Raw genomic sequence first — 24,929 nt, forward strand, 5'->3', positions numbered from 1 at the left:
TGTCCCTCTCGCACAGCAACTGTCGGCGTTCCACCAAAAATGAAGCAACAGTGTTGCTTACAACTTGGCGCGGAGCGTTGTGTACGCGGCCCGCATCCGAACGCGAGAGACTCGCGAATTTTACACAATTTATTACGTTTTGTATCAGATTGTACGATTATTGAATTAAATATATTTGTGGCGTGAATATGAGAGTTGTTTTCGCGAGTGTTTGAATTGTTTTGAGGTTTTATTTGACTGCTAAGATGTCTCTACCGAACGGTGTAGACGTGTCCCAGTTGGTGCAACACCCCGTGCTGGCGGCTCTGCCACCCTTCTTCTTGAGAGCCTCCGAGAGATATCAGGTCAGTAGGTTAAACTAGAACTCTTGTTGTAATTATTAAGGTATTATGCAAGTTTAAATATTAATAACACAATACTGTGGTGATACGTTGATAATTTTTGAAATGATTAACTCGGTGTATTGATTAGGTACCTACAATTAATTTGATAGAAAATTGTATGGTAAGTTGTAACAGTTTCAATAAATTTACACAATGCCTACGTACCTATCCCTTTTTAATTCAATTACACATTATTATTCAATTTGTTCCACTTTGTGGATAGATTTCTAGACTAGGTAGGTAATATAATTAATAAAAGTAATTTATTTTATGTTATTTAAATAATATCTACAGTGTTTGCAAATAGTATCCTTATTTTTATAAAATTTGCGAATATGTACGATAGGTAGTCTTATAAGAAACACAATTTTACAATTTATTAGCATTAAAATATTTTATGTAGAGCCACTTAGATAGATATTATTAAAAAATAAATGTTACCTATTGTGTTACCCATTCAAATTTGTTTCCGATGAAACAGATATAGAAAGAATAATTATTTAGGTAATAATATTTCGATTTTTTTTTACCGCTAAGCGAAGCTTTGCGGCCGCGGCGGGTCTTCTAATTAAAGCTCTATGGTTGTAATAAATATTATTTAAATTGTTATTTCTATTTATGACTGAATTTTGTTAATTGTTCAGGTGTTTTTTTAAATTTATTTTTAGATTTATGAGTCGTTATTAAATAATTATAAATTTAATAATCTCAATTTAATAATCAATTCTCACCTCCGTATTTCACGCGCTCTGTCAATCTATTCTGCAATATGGCATATCTGTTTGGGGGGGCGCCGGAATAACCAACTTCATCACTGTGGAGAGAGCGCAAAGAGCCGTCATAAAGGTGATGCTGAGAAAACCCTTCCGCTTCCCAACAGCTGACCTGTATAGCGAGTTCGCAGTCCTAAGGGTCAGGCAGCTCTTCGTTCTCAAGGCTGTGTTAACTACTCACAGAACCTTAAAAATAAGAAAGGACTTTAAAAAACTTACCTCAAGGCGCACATTCTCACTGCCATGTCCTAGTGCATCCTCCCTTTTAGCTAAACGATGTCCAAAATTTTTATTTCCTCGGATATACAATAGTGTCAACAAACATTGTAACATAACACTACTATCGAACTACACATGCAAGAAAGTCATAAAGAAATGGTTACAAACGCTATCTTTTGAAGAAACCGAACAATTACTTAAAGGACCACTGAGCTAACACACATGCCTTCACTCACAAACAATGACACATACTCACACACACACACGTAAACACACACACACACACACACACACACACACTCTATCACGAACACGCGTGCTGCAAACCGCAAAATAATGTACTTTGTGTTTTTCTTTTATTTTTTTTTTATTAATTGTATTAACTTCCATTACATTAGATTATTTGCCTACTTGTTAACTCTCTACTGTCCATAACATATGTATATAACCAAGAAGCGCAACTCAGGGTCCCAAGACACAAGTATTTCACTTAGTTTGGGATCCACTGTCGTACTTTAATTGTAAAACATAAAATGGACAAATAAATTTATTTCATTTCATTTCATTTCATTTCAAAAAATATTTATCTACTAGTTTCGCCAACGGATCCCTAATACATCCCTGAGTCGACGGTTCGCACCGGAACGTGTTACCTACGAACGTTAGCGAATTCCTTTGGCGCGACGTCATTTAGAGTTCTCTTGTTTTAGTTTAGTATTATATTCATTAATTATTAATATTAAGCACTTGCATCGTGCAAGACATATTCTTATTATTATAAGTTAGTATTTTTATTATAAGTAAATTCGAGTTTTTATTGGGGCCTCCGGCTGTTTTAAACAATTTATCTACTAATTCAAAATTTGGTAATAAATAAATAATAGGTACCTACTACTTACCTACCTAGATAATTTTCTACAATACGTTTAAAATCAAATCAAAAGTAACTGAAAACCTTTTTAAAATTATAGAGTTAGGAAAAAATACTCTTTAATAATAGAGTCTATAACACAATCTATAAATATAAGTAATATTCTCGATATAGTTCTGTGATAATAACCATATTACACAGTAACAAATTACCACGTATACCTACAATCATTGAAAGGAGAATATAATTCATTCATTGAAAATAGCAGATTATATTACAAAAACATCGGTTTCTTGTAACACTTCCGTGTTATAATATTATAATTATACGTTATAATGTAGACTAAGTAGAAACGGAATTAGTTATCAAATTACGTAAGGGTCTAGGGTTCTCAAAATGTGTAACTGTTTCTAAAATATGTAAGTATATTTTATTGAGAATAGAGCTTTACTTTGTAATAAATAAGTACCTTCCTATTCATTTTATTGATGATGATAATTTTTAGTTCATCCGCTAAGCGCATTTTTTCATTTAAGCCGCTACGTTGAAACCATATTAAATTTTTTTTTTGTTTTGCTGTCTTGGAAATAATTAATAAACATACGTCAAAGTAACGTTGAACCCTGGGAGTTGCTTTAAAACACTTTGAGAATCACTTGTGTATTTTTAGTAATGTTACACTGTATTTTATTACAGTTTTATGAATATAGGTCAGTGGAACAGGATGTAAGTGAGTAGGTAAGATGAGTTAATCTATACTTTATCTTAATATATATAAATCTCGTGTCACAATGTTTGTCCTCAATGGACTCCTACACCACTTAACCGATTATAATAAAATTCGCACACCATGTACAGTTTGATCCCACTTGAGAGATAGGATAGTTAATCTCAAATCGTTTTAGAGAAAGCGGGCGAAGCCGCGGGCGGTAAGCTAGTATGTATTATTATAAAGCTGAAGAGTTTGTTTGTTTGTTTGAACGTGCTAATCTCGGAAACTACTGGTCCGATTTGAAAAATTATTTCGGTGTTAGATAGCTCATTTATCGAGGAAGGCTATATAATAGGATATCATCACGCTATAAAAACTGGAGCGGAGCACTGCGGGTAAAACCGCGGAGCACAGCTAGTTTTAAACAAAGCTCCGTTCACGACCGCGCTTGCGTTTTCTTTCTATTAGGTACCTAGGTAGTTTCTTTACTCTATGTTTTATTGTATTGTCTTACGATTATTATAAGTAGTCTATGCCAAGTTCTAGTCTATACTCTATTAAATATATTCTTAATGGTTAGAATACAAATTTTTTTATAGTTAGTCATTTGATTTATCTTCATAAACACAGTTTTAATCATTTATTAGGCAGATAGAGTTAAATCTTGCTCTATTGTTTTGACGTTCAGTTTTTGTGTAAAATAGTACCTAGTCTCTAAACAAAGGTCTAAAATTGTTTCATAGTCCTTTTTATTTCTCGTGATAAAACAGTTTATATACCTGTCTAATAATAGGAATTACCTATGCAGAATGCAGATGATAGAGTTTTCAATGTTTTTTGGGATTGCAAATAAAATATAAATAGGTATAATATGTAGGTAATTTGAATTTGAAAAAAATAACGACTAGGTATTAGGTATAGGTAGGTAGGTGAGTTCAATAAAATATATGCTGTTATTTTTATTGCGTTTTAATTAATATCATTATTTAAATATTAAAATACACCCAAATATATAAAATTTCCTTATTTCTTTTAGAACCGCGCTATATGTAAATTGGTGGAAATAGAACTATAATCTCAGGAACTACTGGTCCGATTTGAATAAGTAATTTTTTAAAAAGTAGAAGCAGCGGCTTTGAAGATATTCAGTATTCATCAGAATTAATGTTAGTATTTCAATTTCAGTCACTGTTATAGTTTCAAATTTAGTTTAGTAACACTAGCTGCTCCGCGCGGTTTCACCCTTGTGGCTCCACTCCCGTTGGTCGTAGCGTGATGATATATAGCCTATAACCTTCCTCGATAAATGGGCTATCTAACACCGAAAGAATTTTTCAAATCGGACCAGTAGTTCCCGAGATTAGCGCGTTCAAACAAACAAACAAACTCTTCAGCTTTATAATATTAATTATTAGTATAGATAACATAACGTAACATCTAGGTAGGTGTTCTTATTCAATCAATGCTATATACTTATAGGTAGATATATTGCATTAATTAAAATTATGTACCTAGGCGTTTGGAAAATCATTCTGGTGACATTTTCTAAGCAAAAACTATAACTACCTATACGATGATTAACATACTTAATTAATTCAATCTTCTATAATATGTAAATGAATCGCAAAATGTGTTGGTAAGCATAACTTGAGAACATCTGAACCGATTTCGTTTTTTTTATAATAATCCTTCATGACTCATGGAGAACCGTGAATATGTTACCACGGGCGAAGCCGGGGCAGACCGCTAGTAACCCACTCCCTTAAAATTTGCTAATGTAAAATAGATTTGATTAGAGTGAGTAGAGAATTTATGAATCCTATCCTTCCTACTAATATTATAAATGCGAAAGTTTGTGAGGATGGATGTGTGTGTATGTAGGTATGTTTGTCACTCTACTGAATCGATTACAAAGAAATTTAGCACACATATAGAGGGTAACTTGGACTAACACATAGCATCGGAATGAATTTTATCCCGGAAATCCCGGGGACGGGAACTATGCGGGTTTTTTCCTTGAAAACGCGGGCGGAGCCGCGGGCGGACAACTAGTTTAGATATTATTCTCGGAGAAGCACAAATTACTACGGAAGTAGAAGCTTCATCCCATATCGGAGCTGGTGACTGGTGATACAATGGTACAAACCTATTTGACTATTCATCATGACTTATTAGTTAATGTTTTAACCAAACAAGTTTTTAGTATTATTTTAGTGATTAATTCAATTCATGGCATTGTCGAAACTTAACGACGTGCTGGTAAATAACTGTAATGTACCTGTTAATTTTAAAAGCGCTTCTAAAGTGTAGTTGAATAAATGTGGTCGGATATATGACGAATTAACTTTGTCCTGGCGTGCCGTGGCCCGTGTCTATGTAGGTATTGAATCAATACTATTGATTAAAATGATTAATTGATTAGATTTCTATGTTCATAGAAGCGTTTCTAAAAGTAGTCTACTAATTTTTTCAAAAAATATTTAGAGATTGAGTGATATGTCTAGTATTTCTTATAATCTAAGTATTTATTAATGTGGGCTGAAAATGAAACTTTTTTGCAGCGTAGATCCTTCCACGTTAAATAATGATTTTATTAATGATTTTATGTTAGGTATAGAAGCGTTTCTTAAACTATTGTTATTGTATTTATTTATTTAGAGTTTAAATGACAAAAGAGCTATAAATCTAGATGAACACTGAATAGATAGGGGGAGGCTAACTAAATTATTAAATCTATTGGAGTATAGGTGCTTTTTATGTTATTGACGATTTGAAAACTACATTCAATCTAGTAAAATGTTGTAGTATAACTAATGAAATCTGTGCAGTGTACCTCATATATTTTTCAATTTTGAAAACCACTATTTGCATACACAAATGTTGTAGTTTTAGTGAAGAACTCTGTTGCAATGTATTATGTACCCTATCCATTTTATGGACGTTTGAAAACAGTACCTAACATTCAATCTAATTCCATAAACAAACATATAGTTTAACAGATGAACTCTATAAAAATATAACTCGATAAAAAGCGCTTGCAAAGTCAATCTAGACCAAACTTAGCTGATAAATGATCTGTGTTGCACTGTACCCTATCCATATTATCAACGTTAGGTAACTGCTATCTCTGTTGCAGCGTACCCCAAAATGCGCTCGATGCAGGAACCACGGCGTGGTGTCTGCGCTCAAAGGGCACAAGCGATACTGCCGGTGGAGGGACTGCGTGTGTGCCAAGTGTACCCTCATAGCTGAACGGCAGCGGGTTATGGCTGCACAGGTAATATAGAATTATTTGTATTTTGAAGTGAAACTTCTTTAGGCGCGTTGAGAGTAAATTTACAAGGTCGCGTCATGGAGTAAGGCGACGATTTCGGTATCTTTGAATCTTGCCATAGAAGTTTCACTTCAGACACTTGTGCTCAGCAAACACACTCCTTTTTTATCGTCTCTCATTTTGTGTACAGACCTTGTTTTTTTATCGAGTACCTACTTACATGCTAAAAATTAAAAAAACCTATCGTGTAAGTAGGTAAATTTAAGTCAATTAATGTTTAGAATGCGTCATGTTTTTGCTTTATTAAGGTAGCCATTCATAGATTGAAGCTCGGCTTACCATCAGGTGAGGTTGCCGTCAAATGTCTCGGTATCTAATGTAAAAAAATGGCTTTTATTCATTGCCACACCGCATTGTGAACGTTTTCATTAGAAGTATAACAAGAAATTTCACGATGTGAATATTTCACTGGAGCTAAATGAGCATTTTCTGGTTTTAACATATCTTGATGTTATGTTAAAATAACAGCAAGTTTGTTGGGGTTGGCCTTATTTCCATGACTGCTTGTTTTTTAATGTGTGTTTGTATGTGTGTGTATACCTATGTTAAAACGCGCGTACATCTGTTTGTTTGTGCGTTTGTGTTTGTCACATAAAATCCTGATATAGGTATTGTTTTTCACCACCAGGTGGCGCTTCGTCGCCAGCAGGCACAGGAAGAAAACGAGGCTCGGGAACTGAACCTACTGTATGGAGGACAGCCATCATCAGCGTCACATTTCCCTGAATTGTCTGATGAAGCACCAGGTAAGGATCTGTTTAGAATAACCTGATGGAATTAAAGGAAAGTTTGAAATATCCTAAGGTGTCCCATAATGTCATTTTTCTATTTCTTGTGCATACATAAAATTAGACCGCGATCTTCGAAAATAAATTCATTGTGGAGTAGTATTTTTTTTAAATGAAAGTCGCAAAATATTACCTAATATTAGTGTAGACCTCATTATTTTCTATTTCTCTCGTTATCCCAATTCCCACCTATCGCAATTTAAAATTTAATCTTAAAATTAATAAAGAATTGATTTTTCCCTGAAATAACATCACTAAAAACCTTAAATCTAATTTATTACCATTTAAAGAAAAATCAATACGCACCTACTTTAAGAAAAGCGTTAATTAAAGTAGTAGCACATACAAACACACAAACATAATAACATAAAGGATTGAAAACAATTTTATTTCGCCAACTCACTCGGTGGGTGTTGAACGAATACTATACGGGGTTGTAGTTGTAAGGAGAAACGGGAGATTTGAGAAATGGCTGGTTTTCATTTTTTTAATGCATTTTATCAGAGCTATAGCATAACACAAATTGTTTGAATGATCTGTCATAATATGTGTTATTCTTATACTTTAATATCTGAGTCATTACTACAGCTATCTTCTCGATCTGCAGTGGGTAACTACGTATTACAATAAATGTAATACTTTTTTAACGTTTTATTCATCAAACTCCAGGGTTGTAAGACATTCAATGTTCACACCCTGTAAAATATAATACAAAAACTTACGAACATACAAAAAATTATTTTGAGTATGTACCTAAATTCTAAAAACAAGCAACAATATGAAGTTAATAACAATTATTATCATTCATTCTTAATAGTTATTTACACAATAAAAAGAAATAGTTATTTTCTATTTCGTCTCAGAAAGAAGGAACAAAGTCTGCGTATTTTTTTTCTGAACCGATATTGTGTACCTACCTTGATGTTTTTACGAGTATTTTGTGAAATGCTTATTTCATTTAGGATTTTCCGGCTCTCTTCTTTCTATAGAAATTACTATCCGAATTGTTAGAATTATGACAATGTAAAAGCGCTTAAGAGTCACTTAATAAATAGTGACATCAAAGATGTGTATTTGTCGTAGGTATAACGTGATAGGTGACATTACCTACAGTCTATAGCCAACCTCGATGAATAACCCAGAGCAAAAACATTTTTTCACTTCAAGTCAATACTTGATACTCTTCTGTTTCTTAATATAATTTGACATAGATTGTATTATGTAAATGTAGGTATGGCACGTAAATTAAACTAAAATTTCTTTCTCTATTCAAAAGAAACCAAATTTCATAGTAAAATTACACTAGACGATTATATAAAAGACGGAATAGCCAACTTCCCGCGACTTGCACCTTTTGAAGTGCGCGACGAACGTGTGATGTTTTTTTATACAGTTTCTAACGAATTTCAGTATTTATTTAATTGCACCTTACTCTTACAAATGTTTATAATTCGCTTTGCGTCATGACTGAAACATCAAACAAGGCGGTTTCACGGAATTATAGTCTTAAACGTGTAGAATATTAGGGCGAGATTAGTTTGAATAATCAACCCTTGCTACTATAACTGTTCAGAATCCGTATGAATATTAAGTGCCTGGTTTTCTTTTAATTAAATGTTTTGAAAGACGTGTATGCGTTGACAATGCTTGGCCGCCTTCTTAATGGTTTATTATTAATATTTATTTGTTTTTACAAGATTTACGTGTTTTTCAAATGTTTGCTTATAATGAAAAACTACTGGTTAATTAATTTGTAAAGTTTAAATGAGTTTAGGCGTAATAAAAACGTGTGATGCTTATAATAAACTCAAATTGAATGAAATCTTGATTATTTAACATCTTTTAATTTAGGTATTCACAATGATTTTGATGACGGTGATATTAATAAATAGAATGTTGGACAAAGGATATGCATCCTACTTTTTATCTCTAAATTAAATGTTAATCGGGTGAGTAAGATGAAAATTTCAATGAAAATCGAAGAAAAGCTTGTCAATACAAGCTTATATCTACACATTATAAAGAGGACAGTGAAAATTTTTGTAAATTTGTGTAAGCGAAAACACTAATCACGTCATAAAGAAAATTATTTCGCTTTTAAAAGAAACATTATTCCTGTGTGACAATGGACATACTGTAGCCATTTTTCAATTAGATACTAGACATTTATTATAGTTTTTCCGAGTAAAGCCGGGGCAAACAGTTAGTATAAGATAAAGAAATAAGCAAGATAGTAAAATGAAGGGTACAGAAGCCGCAAGTGAATACGCGGTATAATATAAGTTAATGACTATTATATTGCCCCTGACGATCCCCGTATTGTATGTAATAACTTGTGGTGCAAGTTATAAGCAGATAGGATGCGAGTAAAGAATGTTTGATTCTTATGTATTTCAGTTTGAGTTTTTATAAGAGTTTGTCAATACGTGATATTATTAGAAAATAGTTTAAATTCATTTTCTCTGCTTGAAAAATGCTTAATTCATTGTATTATTTTATCCGGTGCTTTTTATTACATTCTGTAGGTAATTATAAATCATTGTAAGAGCAAAAGTACATTGATGATAATTTTATAACATTCCCGAGCTTAATACTATTCACATCCGAAATTAAACATCTATTCTCACTAACATTCGAGTTTATAATAAATGTTACGGCGTTTTAAGACATTTTCCTTAGCGTTTTATACACAACTTGTTCGTCGTAGAATTTCCGCTACATCTTATTACTTGTACGCATCGCATGACATCACACCCACGCTTATTGCGGCTACAGTAAATATCTGTGTAGAGGCTGTACATTCTTGTGCTCGAGTATTGCAATATGAACAATAAAAGCTCATTTGACGCTCCTTTGAAGTGTGTGCGTATTTATTTGTATCGAGGTTGTGCCAATTTAAAATATTCTTGCTTGTTGTTTTGTACATTGTGGTTTGTTATATAGAAAAATATATTGATCATATACTTTGTTAGATGAATGTATACTGTTTAGTTCGCGTTTTGATTTTTATTCAAGTCCAACTCAAAGACATGGAAGGGCTCGATCTCAATTATATTAAAGGGATGAATTTCAAATTACCTTCCTGCGCTATATTCCATATGAAACTTTACACAGTTGCTCCCCTTTTATTATTTATGATAGATAACGCTATAGCGTGGCTATAAGGATATTTTTGTTTTTTGCTTGATCATTCAGACCTTCTACAAAAGCAACCTGCTTATACTTCAAGAGACAGCACAAAACAGAAATAATATCCGCTACCTCTCATGATAAAACGGCTACCTCGTATCACTTGTACCACACATTCCGTCACGTTGCTGCTACACTCGCACATTCCAAGTTCCAACACTTGGACCATATTACTCATTTTATTTACTCATCAAGTTCAAAACCATAAAGATATCTACTTATAAGAAATAAAGATTCGTTTTAACGAAATTCTAAAAAACATTTCCGATAAAAGGACTTCCTTTTAAAGAAGAAACATAAAATTTACCATAGGTAGGTACTTACCTATGGTAAATTTTATGTTTCTTCTCTTAGCAGTTTTGACTGTAGGTAATTTGGTATTTAGGGCACAATACTTATTTTTCTATAAAGTCAGTTTTTCATTTTTAGCCGCGACATTCCCAAAAATCATTTTTTTATCTACCTACATATAACTACCCATAGAAATCTAAATAACAAGGTGCCTTGTATTGTAGTTATTGTGTTTATTTCTAGAATGTAACTAGGTACCTATATTACATAATACATATTGACACGGTTGCCATGGAAACGCAGGTAAAACCCATCGAAAAGCCGATTGAACTGTAATTATACATTTGAATAAATGCACTAATTCATTAGTCAATTTGAAGTGAATGGCGAATTGAAATCGAAATCCAAATCGTGGCTCAATTGCGTTTTCAATATCGAAATATGTTTAAATTTACGTTAAATTTTAATGATTTTGATATTAGGGTTCCGTACGAAAGTTTATATTTACCTACTAACAAATAGAAAGTAATTCTATAAGTTATTGCTAACGCCCTGTGGTTTACTTTTTTGATATTTTTCAAATACGGTTTATAATTTTAATCTCATTTTATTGGTTTAATGTTTAAATAACGATCAAACAGTAAAAAATAAAATCTTATAGGGTCATTGCGCTGGTTTTCGTCCAATTATAGGAGTTGCCAACTTTGTGATACGAAATAAATATTTTGGAGCACATATAATTTTTTTTTAAGTCCTTATATAGTCTTCTTTAAGATAATATTAAGGGAAAATAAATCATTTTGATGTATCTTTTTATTTAAATTATTTTCTGCAAAAGTAGGGTAAATGCTAGTTTTCGTCCAAAAAAACTGGTTTTCGTCCTAGTGTAAGCTAGTTTTCGACCACCGTGTAGAAAAAGGAGGGTAGGTCAACTATTAAGTTTAAAATCAATTACAGGTAAATACATACGTTTATTTAATTAACATTACAATTTCTCACTACCCAGGTTTAGTTTTACTTGTGGTTTTACTAATAATAATCAATATAACTAGTCAACACTGAGATCTATGTAGCACTTGGCAGTCCTTATAGGCGTTAGTGATGACTGTATAATCATTCGTAATAAAGAAAGGAATGCGTTCCTTACAATGTAAATGAAACAAGTAATAATTACAGGACTAAGAAATAACATCAAAAAACAGAAATATTCATTCTAACAACAAAAATTTTCATTCTAATACTTTGTTTATCAAATGAAACGTACTATAAACACACAGCCATAATAATAAGTTTTAGCTACAGAATCTTCAGTGTACGCAGCGTCTTTTTTTTCTAGATTTCTTAGACTCCTTCGAGGCCATCTAAAAACAATAAGATCTTTCTGAGGATACGTTGAGTAAGTATAATAAAAAAATACTGCATTGGCAAAACAGACCTAGAATAAAAGATGATACTCAAGTGAATGATAATCAAGAAAAATACAGTGTATTATGTCTGACCTACCCCCATTTATGCTACGAATAATTGACTCTACTTCACATAAGGAGAATGATACATGACTGAATGAATGACAATATTAGATACCTACAACACTCTGGCCCTCACCAATTATTTATAAGGAAGATACTGAATAGAAAACTTTTCAATACGTAAAAATAGACGAAAAGTAATGCAAAAGAATGGCTATATTTAATTTTTGTCTACTCCAATACTCATTCATGGACGAAAACTAAAACATTTAAAGCTTAATTTAGTTTTCGTCCACTTCTTTAAATATTTTTTTATTTTGGCAGCACTGACATAGCAGTGGACGGAAACCAAAAAAACTAAACTAATAGCAATAAAGATCACTTCGGGAGAAACTATTCAGTATTTTAAAGGTCCGATAAAGTAAAATGACCCTAACAAATATTCACGTAGCTGTTTGAGTTTCCGTCCACTTGGACGAAAACCAAATATTTTGAGAATTTGGTAACCTAGTATCCGTCCACTTAATTTTTCGAAGAGTATTATAAAAATGTATGATAAACACTTATAATTGCGTTTATTATGCTTATAAATAAACATACGTACCAAAAACATTACGTAAACTAGCTAAAACAGTGATTTACCTTACCATGAACTTTTCTCGCCGGCAAATTTTTCTCTCGCGCGATGACATCTGCAAGGCACGTATGCGAAGCGGCCACATTTACGTTAATTTTTTGAACTCTCTTCTTGTCAAATCAAATTTTAATGTTGATAGTACTGTTGCTTAAACATTATGGACCGTAAAAAGTGCAAACTTGCGCGGGAAGGTAGGTTTGTATTCAAGTTTTACGCACGTGATTGTAGCAGGTCAGTCAAATGGACGAAAACAGAAGCTGGACGGCAAACCAGCGCAATTACCCTACCTACTTGAAAGACTTATCTACTAATTCTAATCAATTGAAAACTGGATGCTTACGTACATACTAATACTTACTAATGCTTACTTTTATTATTTAAATAATAAATAATAAAATAAATACTAAGTACATAATAAATACCAAATTATTAATATAATAATATCAAATTCTTAATATGTATAAATTTTAATTTTAATAACAAAAGAGTACTTACTTCCAAAGCACATAATGTCTGTGGTATTATGTACATACTTATATTAAGGATACAAGCACGTTTATCAATTGCCCATTTTCTATTTTTACATCCAGGAAAAGCGTACTTAGCTAAGTATATCTAGTTTATTTTTTTTATAAATCAGGGATATTCAACCATAAACATCGTGTGTATCAATGATCTAAGTGTGTATCATTAAATAACACAAACGTAGAATCCTCTACAAGTGCCCAAAGGTTTTCCTTTCCACTCATTTTGATCTTTTCCTCGAGCTCTATATGTTGCTGTCTCTCTCACACCCACGGAAAAGTGTACTTGCATCTCTGTCGTGTGATTTCGATACCATTTATGTTTGAACTTTGAAGCACTTAGAGCTGGGATGGTGTACTATAAAGAAATTTCTATTTTAATTTTGGAATAAATCTTTTGGTTTATTAAAATATTGATAAAACGTATCAATAATAAATGAAAGTTACACTTACCTATTTCGAACATAATATTAATATGTAAGTAGGTTAGATTATTTAACTCGTTTATAATTCAAACTCAAACTCAAACTCAAACATTTATTCATTCAATTAGACTACTATTTAGTAGCACTTTCGAATCGTCATTACATAATTATTTTAACATTTACCACCGATTCGGAAAGCAGTGATCTATGGAGAAGAATCGGCAAGAAACTCCATAGTTGCTCTTTTAAAATCATGTCGATATTACATAATATGTAACTTATATCTAAATACATAATATTATATCATAATATACAAAGAACTGTCCTGTGGTTTTTACGCGACAACCCTCCATGGGTTTTTATCGTCCATATATTCCTGAATACTGTAGTACGCTCTCTGAACTAGTACATTTTTTATATAAGTTTTAAATTTAGAACTACTAAACTCTCTAATATTATGAGGAATTCTATTGTAAAAGCGTATACCTTGACCCATAAATGAATTTTTAACTTTAGCTAATCGGAAAAATGGCATTTCAATTCTATTTCTGTTCCTTGTGCCATAACAGTGTCTATCTCCTACTCTTGTGTGTAAGTCGGCGTTTTTGTGTACATGCAAAATATTATTAAATATATACTGTGATGGTAGAGTAAGTATACCAGTATTCTTAAAGAGATCTCTTAGTGAGTCCCGAGCACGTAAATTATATATAGAGCGAATGGCTCTTTTCTGTAAGATAAATATAGTTTCTATATCTGCTGCCCTGCCCCATAGTAGAATTCCATAGGACATAATACTATGAAAGTAGCTGAAATAAACCAATCTAGCTGTATCTTCATCGGTGAGATGCCTTACCTTTCGGACTGCATATGCTGCTGAACTGAGCTTACCTGCAGCGGTGTTGACATGGGCTCCCCACTGTAGTTTCTCGTCCAATGTTAACCCAAGAAATACAGTCGATTCTGTAGGGTGTAATACCTCCCCGTTCAAGGTAATATTTCTGCTCAACTTTTTAACGTTAGGTAGTAAAAATTCAACACAAGTTGTTTTTTTGGCATTTAATAATAAATTATTAGCAGTAAACCAGTCGGATATGTGTAAAAGAGTACTGTTCACTTCGTCAACATTTGGGTCATGCCTATCCACATTGAATATTAATGAGGTATCATCTGCAAACAGAACTATTTCACACCTATCCTGTAAATAATAAGGTAGATCATTGATATATACCAAGAACAAGAAGGGTCCTAAAATAGATCCTTGTGGAACACCAATGTTAATTGACGCACCGCTAGAACGTTCTCCATTAACAACTACAGTTTGTATCCTATCATGAAGGTATGAGGCTATGAGGTTCTGAGCTTGTCCTTTAATCCCATAGTGATTAAGTTTACGCAATAAAGTACAATGTTCAACGCAGTCAAATGCCTTGGAGAGGTCACAAAATATCCCCAAAGCATTTTTTGAGTTTTCCCATGCCTTATATATATGTGTTAGTAGTGCAACTCCAGCATCTGTGGTTGAGCGCCCCTTTGAGAAACCAAACTGTTTGGTGTGCAGCAAATTATTAGAAGCAAAGTGACTAGTCAATTGGTTTAATATTAACTTTTCGAAAACTTTACTTAATGTTGGTAAAATCGAGATAGGTCTATAGTTGTTACAGTCTTCTTGATCACCTTTTTTAAATAGAGGTATAACTTTACTAAGCTTTAGTAAATTAGGAAATGTACCATAGTCACAACACTTATTAAATATGAAAGCTAAATTGTTTGCAATATTTTCTATTATATTATTAACTAAATTTACGGACATTCCCCAAAGATCGCAAGTATTTTTTAAATTAAGTGTCTTAAATGCTGTAACAATATCATTAGCAGTTACGTGACGCAATTCAAATAATGTACTGCACCCCGCAACATGGTCCCTCAAAAAGGTCTCTGCAAGTATTGAAGACGAATTTAAATTATTAGTAATGCTAGCAGGGACACTACTAAAGAAATCTTCCAAAGCAAGCGCACTAATAATTAATTTTAAAACATCAGTAGGTATATTTTCACAATTTTTGCTTTGATTAACAAAATAACAAAGCATGAACTAAAATATTTTTTATCCCTAGTTAATTTATTACGCTATGCATATTTTGTGATAATTTATATAAAATATAATGATTTTTTCATATCCATTAAACGATACATCCATATTAACTCAAGAACCAAACGCTATAATATTATTGCCACAACCTCGAGCCAAAGGTTTCTAAAACCCCACTCAAGCTACATCTATCTCTGTCTCTCTCACAACAAGCACATCTTCCATCTCTCGTCCACTCGCGGTCAGTGTGGGATGCAACCCGACTCATTGTAAGAGGTTATAATGAACTGCCTTTCCATAGAAAAGGGTTTCCTATTTATTTTTACAGTTTATTGCTAAAGTATTTCATTCAATGGAGACGCTTGAATGCTCTTTCAAATCTTTTTATATTATGGTTTTTATTGGTATTTCGCGTTCGCTTCGCTTCATTTTTGTTGAAAATTGTGGAGATCATTTTGTTGCTTGTTTGTATAGAAATCACGATTATAGTAAAAGTGCTTTTACGTGAATTTATTTATTGGATTGTAATTTATTGAAGTGAAACTTCTATATCGGCGTTGGAAAAAAAATGAGTGTAACATTTTTTCGTTACGCATGATATTTTTCCGTTACGCGCCATCTTTTTCTTATCCCTACCACGCGTGATGCGACGTATTTCTGTAAAGTTGCATATAGTAAATTATTTTTGAAAAAAAAAGGTCATATAGAGGTTTCACTTCTTAAGTGTGTAACCTGTACACGCACACATTTTTTTATGTAAGTTATTCAGCACTGAAAACTACAGATAAAATAACCAGTAGGTAAGGTTAGTTTATAAGCAAAAGTTTTACCTACCTACTAGTACTAGAACAAATGTTTAAAAAGTTGTATAAAATAATGAAATTGCTGAAATTATTTATTTTTTCATTGAAATGCCTACTTTATTAGATTTTATTTCATCTGCAAAACATTATTAGATATACCTAGTGTTCATTACAGTGTTTGGGATAGCATCTTAAAAGTGTATAACATTCACGGTACATTATGAAATAGTTCATCTCAACTGAAGACACCAAATTATCAACAAATAATGCAATATCTTACCCCAAAAGTATAAATTCTTTATTAAAAATACCAGATGTCCTCAACCTAACGAAATTAATAGCAGTTTATTTGTTAAACTCTATTAATATCGAAATTAACCCTCAACCCCTGGCTATTCAAGTGATTAGCGATACTAACAATACAACCCCGCTTCGCTCGCTACGATTGTTCGCGACACCTATTATTTACGACCATTACGATCAAACAAAAACCAACCGTAACTCGACTGGATACGACTCAAAATCTATTGCCACCAAAGTTTCAAATTGCTTGATAGAGTTTTGTCATTCATTACAAAGTTAATTGTATTACCATATTATAAAGTTCAATTTCGAACGCGGTTGGCATTCAAATTTCCTACCACCAAGTTTGGGGGAAAAGCAATGGTTTCGCTTTAGTAATAAGGTTGAAATTTCACGGTTCATAAAGTTTAAACTTTGATATTGGATCGAGTAACTTTAAATCGGCGGGTGGTAACAATAAAACCAATTGTTGGGTGCGTCTATTATTAAAGTTTTCGCGCTAATTCCAACTCTATTTTAATTGAGATAGAGGGTAAATTCGTGTTAAATGAAATGTACGCGAAAATTCATTCGATTGAGGAATTAGTATTCCATTGCATTGCAATCATAGTGGTTCAGGGTTGACACCCGAGCGTTATTAATTTGATCAGTTGATAAATAACTCTATAAAATGAATTATGCCGTATCACTGACCGTTTAGGGAGCATAGAATATTAAGAAAGTATTATAATATTATGATGTTAAAAATATGATCTCTCAAAACTACATTTGTTATCGATTCGCTAAGTTTTATTCTAATTAAATTATTTTGACTCGTGCTTGAGCTTTTTTTTGAGCTCGAAGCTTTTAACTTTTATGCCTTAGGAAAAAAATAACCTACGTACACAAAATATTTTGGACAATCGATCCTTATATCTTTAATGAACACAGTAATTTTAAATCAAACTAAAAACTCCAACTACTAAAATTGAAACCATAGGTACTACTTACATCGGTTTCCTTACCCTATCACAAACAAAAGATCAATTTAAATAGGTACATTTTAAACGAAGTAGCAGCCCTGGTCAATGAAATTACTTCTGTGTTTAATATGAGGCAGTCGGGATTACAGACACAATGACTGAAGAGGAATTCATTCCATATGTCGGGATGCTTCGTAATGACTCTTTATTAATGTTTTATTGGATACTAGCTACACCATGCAGCTTTGTCTGTTCTCAAAAGGAATATTTTTCATTTGCTTCATTGCTGCTCGGCTCTTAAAAAATTATACTTGCCCTATCATTGATTCGACATGTTGAAACCGAGTCCAGAGGAGTTGGTTACATACAAATATTCAGGTGCTGAAAAGATTAAAAACCCATGTCAATCAATCTTAATCTTTCTATTTTAATTTTTTTATGTTTATTTGTTGAAAATAAACTTAGGATCCTAATCTAAGAATTGAGACCTATTTATATTTTCTTTCAAACATTTAATTTCGTTATACATATTACGACTTCTAAATGACAAACAATTACAAAATGCAAAAAGGGCGTGCCACAAACAAACATCAAGATAGGCAAATTCATTTACAGTAGTTATCAGATGTCAGATAAACAGATTAATTTTAAACAATAGTTTTGTACGGAACGGTTAACCCGCGGTTAAGGGTTACTTGTTGTCAATTTGCTTAAAAATGTATTTTGTAGCCAGTTGGTTAAATCAGTCATTTCATTAAACACCTATAGTCTCAATGAAACGGCGTCCTACGCTAGGCAGTAGGTGATACAATTTTCACTTGTGTGTTTCAAGTGTGCTCGTGCACGTAGGTACGCTCTTTTTCTTTTCGATAAAATCATACACAATCATTTTATTGAGACGAACTTGAATAAAAATTCATGATAACAATGCTCTCTTACAATATTACACAAAAAACAAACAAATACTTGCAAATTTAATCAAAGCCACTACTAAGTATTCGATGTATCAGCGTCAGGTATCGTCTAATGAAAAAAAGAGAAAAATAAATAAAAGCAAATAAAATTTCGCGAAGCCAGCGGTGTAGGGTTACAATCTATTGCATCCCGCAAGGAGAGGGATGCCCGACTGTAAAAAGGAGGGTAGTGTTTTACGTGGGAATGTATGATATTCTGTTGAGGTCGTATTTTTGTATAATTTTCATTTTATTTCTTGCCTTCTTTGCATATTATAATATGTTCATAGCAAAAATAAATTACCTACGTCCTACACGAAAACATCTTTATTACATTTTTCACAATTTAAAAACAAATACGAAATACCTTACCTACCTACTTCAATAATCCCTTACAAATTAAGGAGTAGAAAACGAATGTCAATAGATTAACCCATTTCTAATGATTAATAATTGTTGTTTATAAATGAAACCGATTAAATAAATATTAACACTAAACGAATAATATTAAGTAAAAAATAATACAGGGAGAAATCCCAATATAAAAGAGTACTCAGGTGGTTGTGATACCACTCTTGATATCAAATTAAACTGATATCCTTTTCAATTATTTTTGAGACGTTCTTAGATAGTCGCGAGCTAAAGCGTTGGGCCAACCCTAACCCTAAAATAAACATTAACAAACAATATTCAACCTTATTACATTCGAATAGAATACATATTTTAACAACACATTTTAACAGCGCAATGAAAAGCGATTTTGTAACTTATACTATTATAGAGATAAGGTTAAAAATTGAATGCTAAATGTTCAGCTCTTGGCATTTATTTTTAAATTTCGCCTATAATCGTTGGTCATCACAATAAAGTTTTTATAACTTGTTGAGTTTTCCCTCCGTAATTCTATACATTTTTTTTCCGCTGAGTATCAATTATTATGTTACGAGTGGTCTTGTGTACAAATATTTATCTATTGGTAATGCCCTTGTAATTTTGAATGGGGTTTTATATTGAACACTTTTTATTTTTGTTAAAAAATGCTACTGCTTTTTTTCTTTAATTTTATACCATTTGCATTGTGAAGAAGAAAATAATTTGTGTTAATAGTAATTTACTTATAATTTATTTATTTATAGATATTTTAAACTTAAAAAAAAATACCATATTATCTGCATAAGTAACAATATTATGCTATTTTTAATCAATGTTCCTAAAACGGTGGAAGGTTCTCAAATCTCAATTCGTAGTGTAATATTTTGAATCAGTATTATTAATACAAATATTAAGATAAATAATTGTTTATTATTACCACAGTCATAACAACAATAACAATATAAATATTTAAACTTTAATTTAATAAAGAAGGGTCAGAATAAAAACAACAAAAGCCTCAAAGTATAATGTGCCAACTTTTTATAACTTTATTACAAAAGTTTCCGGCTCCCCCTGCAAATGACCCTTAATTATTTGATCACGACCATAGCCACTGGCTAATTGGAGTTTTTTGTTTTTTGTATACAAATAAATACCTACTTAGGGTGAAGGAGTTATTGATAGCGTTTTAATGCAGGTTCATATTTTATGTCCTGTAAAATGCGAAAAACTCTGAGTCTTGTTTCTTATGCGGGTTGCAGACCAAGAGCTAAGCTAAGTTAGTTTAGATTAGCTCGCATAGCTGACATAGTTTTTCGCATTTTCTAAACTTTATAACATCTTTTTAAATAGGTAAGTGCTTATTTAATCAACTCACTATTTATCAGTTTTATTATTCTTTTTCATTTCCATAGGTTCCTAAGTAGGTACCTACTGTTAGTAATTTTACGCATACAGTAGGTACCTACGAAATGTAATATAATAGGATAAATCTGAAGAGATTGTTTGTTTGTTTGTACATTGTACTGGTCCGATTTGAAAAATTCTTTCGGTGTTAGATAGCCCATTTATCGAGGAAGGCTATACGCTATATTATATCATCTCGCTGAGACCAACAGGAGCGAAGCACTGCGGGTAAAACCGCGGAGCACAGCTAGTTGCTGATAAACATATCTGATATCAGCGCTATCAACTAACCGTTCAGTCAATCCAATTAACAATTGTTTAATTTTTAGTATTCAACATCTTAATTAAAACGCATATAACACTACCAACACGGTAGGTACAGTCGCATGCGAATGTCATTCGTATATATTGTATAACCGGACACGCCGCGCGTCGCCGCCAGATGGCGCGTAAATCGACGAACAATGGCCGCCGCGTATTGTCGTGTGATTTAGTAGTGTGTAGCTGGTTAACATGTAATGTACCTTTATGATTTTGCGTTTGATGGTTTTGTAATTTTTCGTGGGAAGGAATTTGCATGGGTTTTGTATTGATTGACGAATAATAATAGGTTAGCAAGGCTTCAGATGTATGACATCGAAGATTTTTTCTTTTCAAAACTATCACCTACATGAAGAATCATATAGAATCTACATATTTGTGTTAAAACACTTCTTCCCAGCTAAAGTTAAATTTAAATTTGAAAGTACCTACCTATATATTATATATTTTTGTTTTTCTTTATCACACCAAAATTACTGAATCAATTTGGATTCAGGTCATCATAATTTCTGAAAAAAATAAAAGAAACATGAACAAAATACAAGCCAATGTAACCTAGCTAGCTTTTAATAAAATACACAGCATCTTGACTCCCTGATACCTAACTGTTAGTGAAATCTCCACTCGTCCACCCTTCCCTATTATCGCTTATTGATGTACCTTCGCCACTTTGAGAGTTTATTTATACCTCTGTTTAACTGGAGATCGTTAAATATCAGGTATTGGGTTACTGTTTAAGTTTTTAACTGTTTTATGGCAAAATAAGTGGTGTATAATTTATAAAGTGAGTTAAGTAGTGTATAATATACCGATAACTTAGAAATAACTTTAGCATACAGTATTCTATGTATTTAAATTACATATTTCGCATGATTATATAACTGCAATCTGCACCTGCCAGGCAACAGAAGTGTTGTAAATGGCTTTTATTACAACACTTAGGCTTTATTTCAGTCCATGTTACTTGTTGATAAAATATCTGATAGTCGCAACAATTATGAAAATCGCGAAAGCAGTTTATTATAACAGACATACAGATGAATACTTAAACATTAGTGCAAACTGTCGGTCATTCAGACAGAATAAAACATTTTGATAGACAAAAGCAAAGTTTAAAAAACATATTCTACATAACTCTGAATGGAAATACGTTCGCACAAGAAATACATTCAAACAGATATATAATAGCACAATCAAATAAATATAATTCAATCGAGTATCATTGAATTGATTACAATAAAGCTCACAATACACCCACGTTCAAACAGTAAATACGGCCGCTACATGAACAATACATCAAAAATATCATATAGGTACCCTCATTTACAAGCAGATGTCTCTATTAAACGCAATTCAATACGGAACCATGGGGATACAACCCTCCCACTCGCACGCACACAGTTCCCTACTTCCCTCTCTCTCACTATAATGAGGATCAAAAAGGCCAGAATTTTTATAAGTGTGTTTGTATTGAATGCATAATAGTGTATTATTTTAATGAAATTCAGTATGTTTTGTGGAGCGGGCTTTTATTACTTTTTGTTGGTTCTTTGTGTTTAATCATAAGTTTGTTCATTTTATTTAGTTTTGTTGTAAGTTGATTTAATCTATGCCTTGTGGGGATGTTTTGTGAACCTTGGGCATCCTATTAATTAAAAGACTAGGTACATAGTTAAATTCTTATAAGACTTTGTATTTTAATGGTTATCTAATAGGTTGACTACTTAAAAGTTTTATTTGAAGAAAATAATTTCATTTAAATGACAAATTATTAATTTATCATATTGTATTAATATTGTATTGTACACGTTTAATCATGCGTTATATAATAATAATTAGAAAATTGAAGCAAAACAGAACCTGTCATATCACTCATTAAAAACAAAAAAAAGCATCTGACCGTACATGCGCAAAACAAATTCCAACACCGAACAGCACTCGACAAAATAAAACCTCAAAAAACCCGTATCGAAAACAATTTCGTTAAAAATAAGAAACAAAAAATGTGCTTTTCACGAGACCCAAGCACATATTGAGTTGAACTACTCGCACGATCAAATTGTAATCGAATTCATTTGAACTGTAGGGCCTTCCTCCCCCGCTCGCTTTCCCCACCGCCGGCCCTTGATCCTTAAAAAAAACAATAAAGATCGACCATTAAATTCGCACACGCCAGTGAAAACGAGGCGGTTTCTAATTGCACGGAACACAATGACTCAACGCAACTGAACAACTCCGCGTATAAATTGTTTCCATTGTATTTTTAAACACATTAAAATTAAATAGGAGTGTGTTTACTAACCGCTTTATATTGGATTTCCATTTTAACGACAGCGCACTCATTGTTTGTGTGTTTTTTTAGCTTTAACGTGTACTTTGGCTTTTGTTTACTAATTGTAGGTAATCAGTTTGTGGTCTCATAACGCATTTTCTGGAGTAAAATACGGTTGTTCATAAATTATTTTTAAATTTATTACATTTAAGTTATTGAAAAGCTATAGAATTATATGTCTTTCATTTCTTTCATTTTTCTTACTTTAAATTACTAATATTTCTATTATTTTCATTTGACAACCCAGAGTTTATCTCTATCTAGCAAATGATGCTAACAATACTTTCAATAATGCGGCTGTAATCATTTAAAAGTTTCAACTAAACTTATTTGTGTTATAAGTTAGTTATTTACATATTTATATAACGTTTCTTCCTCGAAATTCAAGTAGGCTAGTACCTCAATAATACAAGCGTAACTCTTATCCGTAGACGTGCGAGAAACAATTGAAAATTATCGAATTTCAAACGTCACAAATGTTTGTGCAGATCCACTCAACGCACAAGCTTTGTTTTTATTGATCCCTGCGCTTTTATACGCGACTGTACCTTCAGTTTATTTTGTGATACAAGGAAAATGTTTCAAAAAGACATGATTTTGTTTCGTTAGTGTTTTGTTAAATTGTCCGTCTGTTTAAATATTTAAAATGAATTTTAATGTTATTGATACAAAACCAGTTTTTCGAATCTTTAAGTAAGATTTGCGTCAAAATTAACGAATGGAATGTGAAATCTATTGTGCAATTCAGTTTTTAGGAAAATGTTTTATTCAAATGAATCTACGAAACACAATTTTTATTATATAAAAACTACGAAGCCAAATCATACTAGGTACATAATACATATTGATGTTTATAGAGATCTTTTATCACCCAGTTTAACTTATTTTCTTTGTCCACAGTTCAGAAACGAGCTCGCATCACTGAAGTGTGTTCCAGCCCGTCACCACCAGACATCCAGGAATCGAAGACACCAGTCCAGACGCCGCCTCTCTCCACACCACCCCCCAGATCCCCATCAGACCACGAACTAAACGTAGAAGAAGAATTAGACCATTCCGAATCATCGCTTACTCCAGAAAATTTATCCCTCAAAGAACAGAGACAAGACGACGTCAAGAAAGAAGAAGATGACAAATGGGAGAACCCAAATTACAAATACAGACGCGGGAAACCTGAAACCCACATGCCAGAACCTCTGGAAGATTCCACGCCGTTCCAGAAGTCGCCAGTCGATGTACTCCTAAAGGTATTTCCACGACGCAGTCGCCAGGAGATAGAAGCGATTCTGGCCAGATGTAAAGGTGATGTGGTAGCTGCTATGGAAATGATGGTGAATGGTCCTGAATCCTCGTACAATTTAACCCCTGAGTCTCCATACATGCAGAGCTATCAATCCAAATCAGCGTTTTCTCCACTCTCCAACCAGAGTTTTAAGTTTTCGCCATCGAGAAGATTCCTAACACCTCCGTACAGTGGGACAGGATACTTGCCCACAGTAATTCGACCGCCTCCAGAGTACTTATCCTCGTTTCTGCCACCTACTGAGCTGATGTACGGTCGACAGCTACAAGTACCGTCACCTGGCACATCACCAACCTCTGATAATACGAACAATGAAGGGTTTTCTGATTAGGGTTCGAGATGGACGGTGTTGTAAAGCACTAGTGTCCAGCAGAATTTACATGATATCTTCAAATTTATTGTGAGATGTATCATGAATAGATAGAAGAATTGAAAACACTGCGCGAAAACGTAAAGTTTAAATTAT

The 24,929-nt window shown here is 32.7% G+C and overlaps 1 protein-coding gene across 1 annotated transcript; it reads left to right on the forward strand.

Annotated features, from left to right (window-relative positions):
• Positions 1–245: 245 nt before the first annotated feature.
• LOC123703001 (doublesex- and mab-3-related transcription factor A2) lies at positions 246–24,929 on the forward strand. The gene is made up of 4 exons (XM_045650870.1): positions 246–344; positions 6,095–6,235; positions 6,921–7,038; positions 24,061–24,929. The coding sequence occupies exons 1-4, from the start codon at positions 246–248 to the stop codon at positions 24,792–24,794; spliced, it is 1,092 nt and encodes a 363-aa protein (XP_045506826.1). The 3' UTR covers positions 24,795–24,929.

Source organism: Colias croceus, chromosome 25 (genome assembly GCF_905220415.1).
Source record: "Colias croceus chromosome 25, ilColCroc2.1".
Lineage (NCBI taxonomy): Eukaryota > Metazoa > Arthropoda > Insecta > Lepidoptera > Pieridae > Colias > Colias croceus.

Excerpts from the sequence above, each read along its gene's own strand:
- LOC123703001 (XM_045650870.1), top strand. The coding sequence starts at position 246 with ATGTCTCTACCGAACGGTGTAGACGTGTCCCAGTTGGTGCAACACCCC. Across the intron at positions 6,236-6,920 it reads AGCGGGTTATGGCTGCACAG|GTGGCGCTTCGTCGCCAGCA; the intron begins GTAATATAGAAT and ends TTTCACCACCAG. Across the intron at positions 7,039-24,060 it reads ATTGTCTGATGAAGCACCAG|TTCAGAAACGAGCTCGCATC; the intron begins GTAAGGATCTGT and ends CTTTGTCCACAG.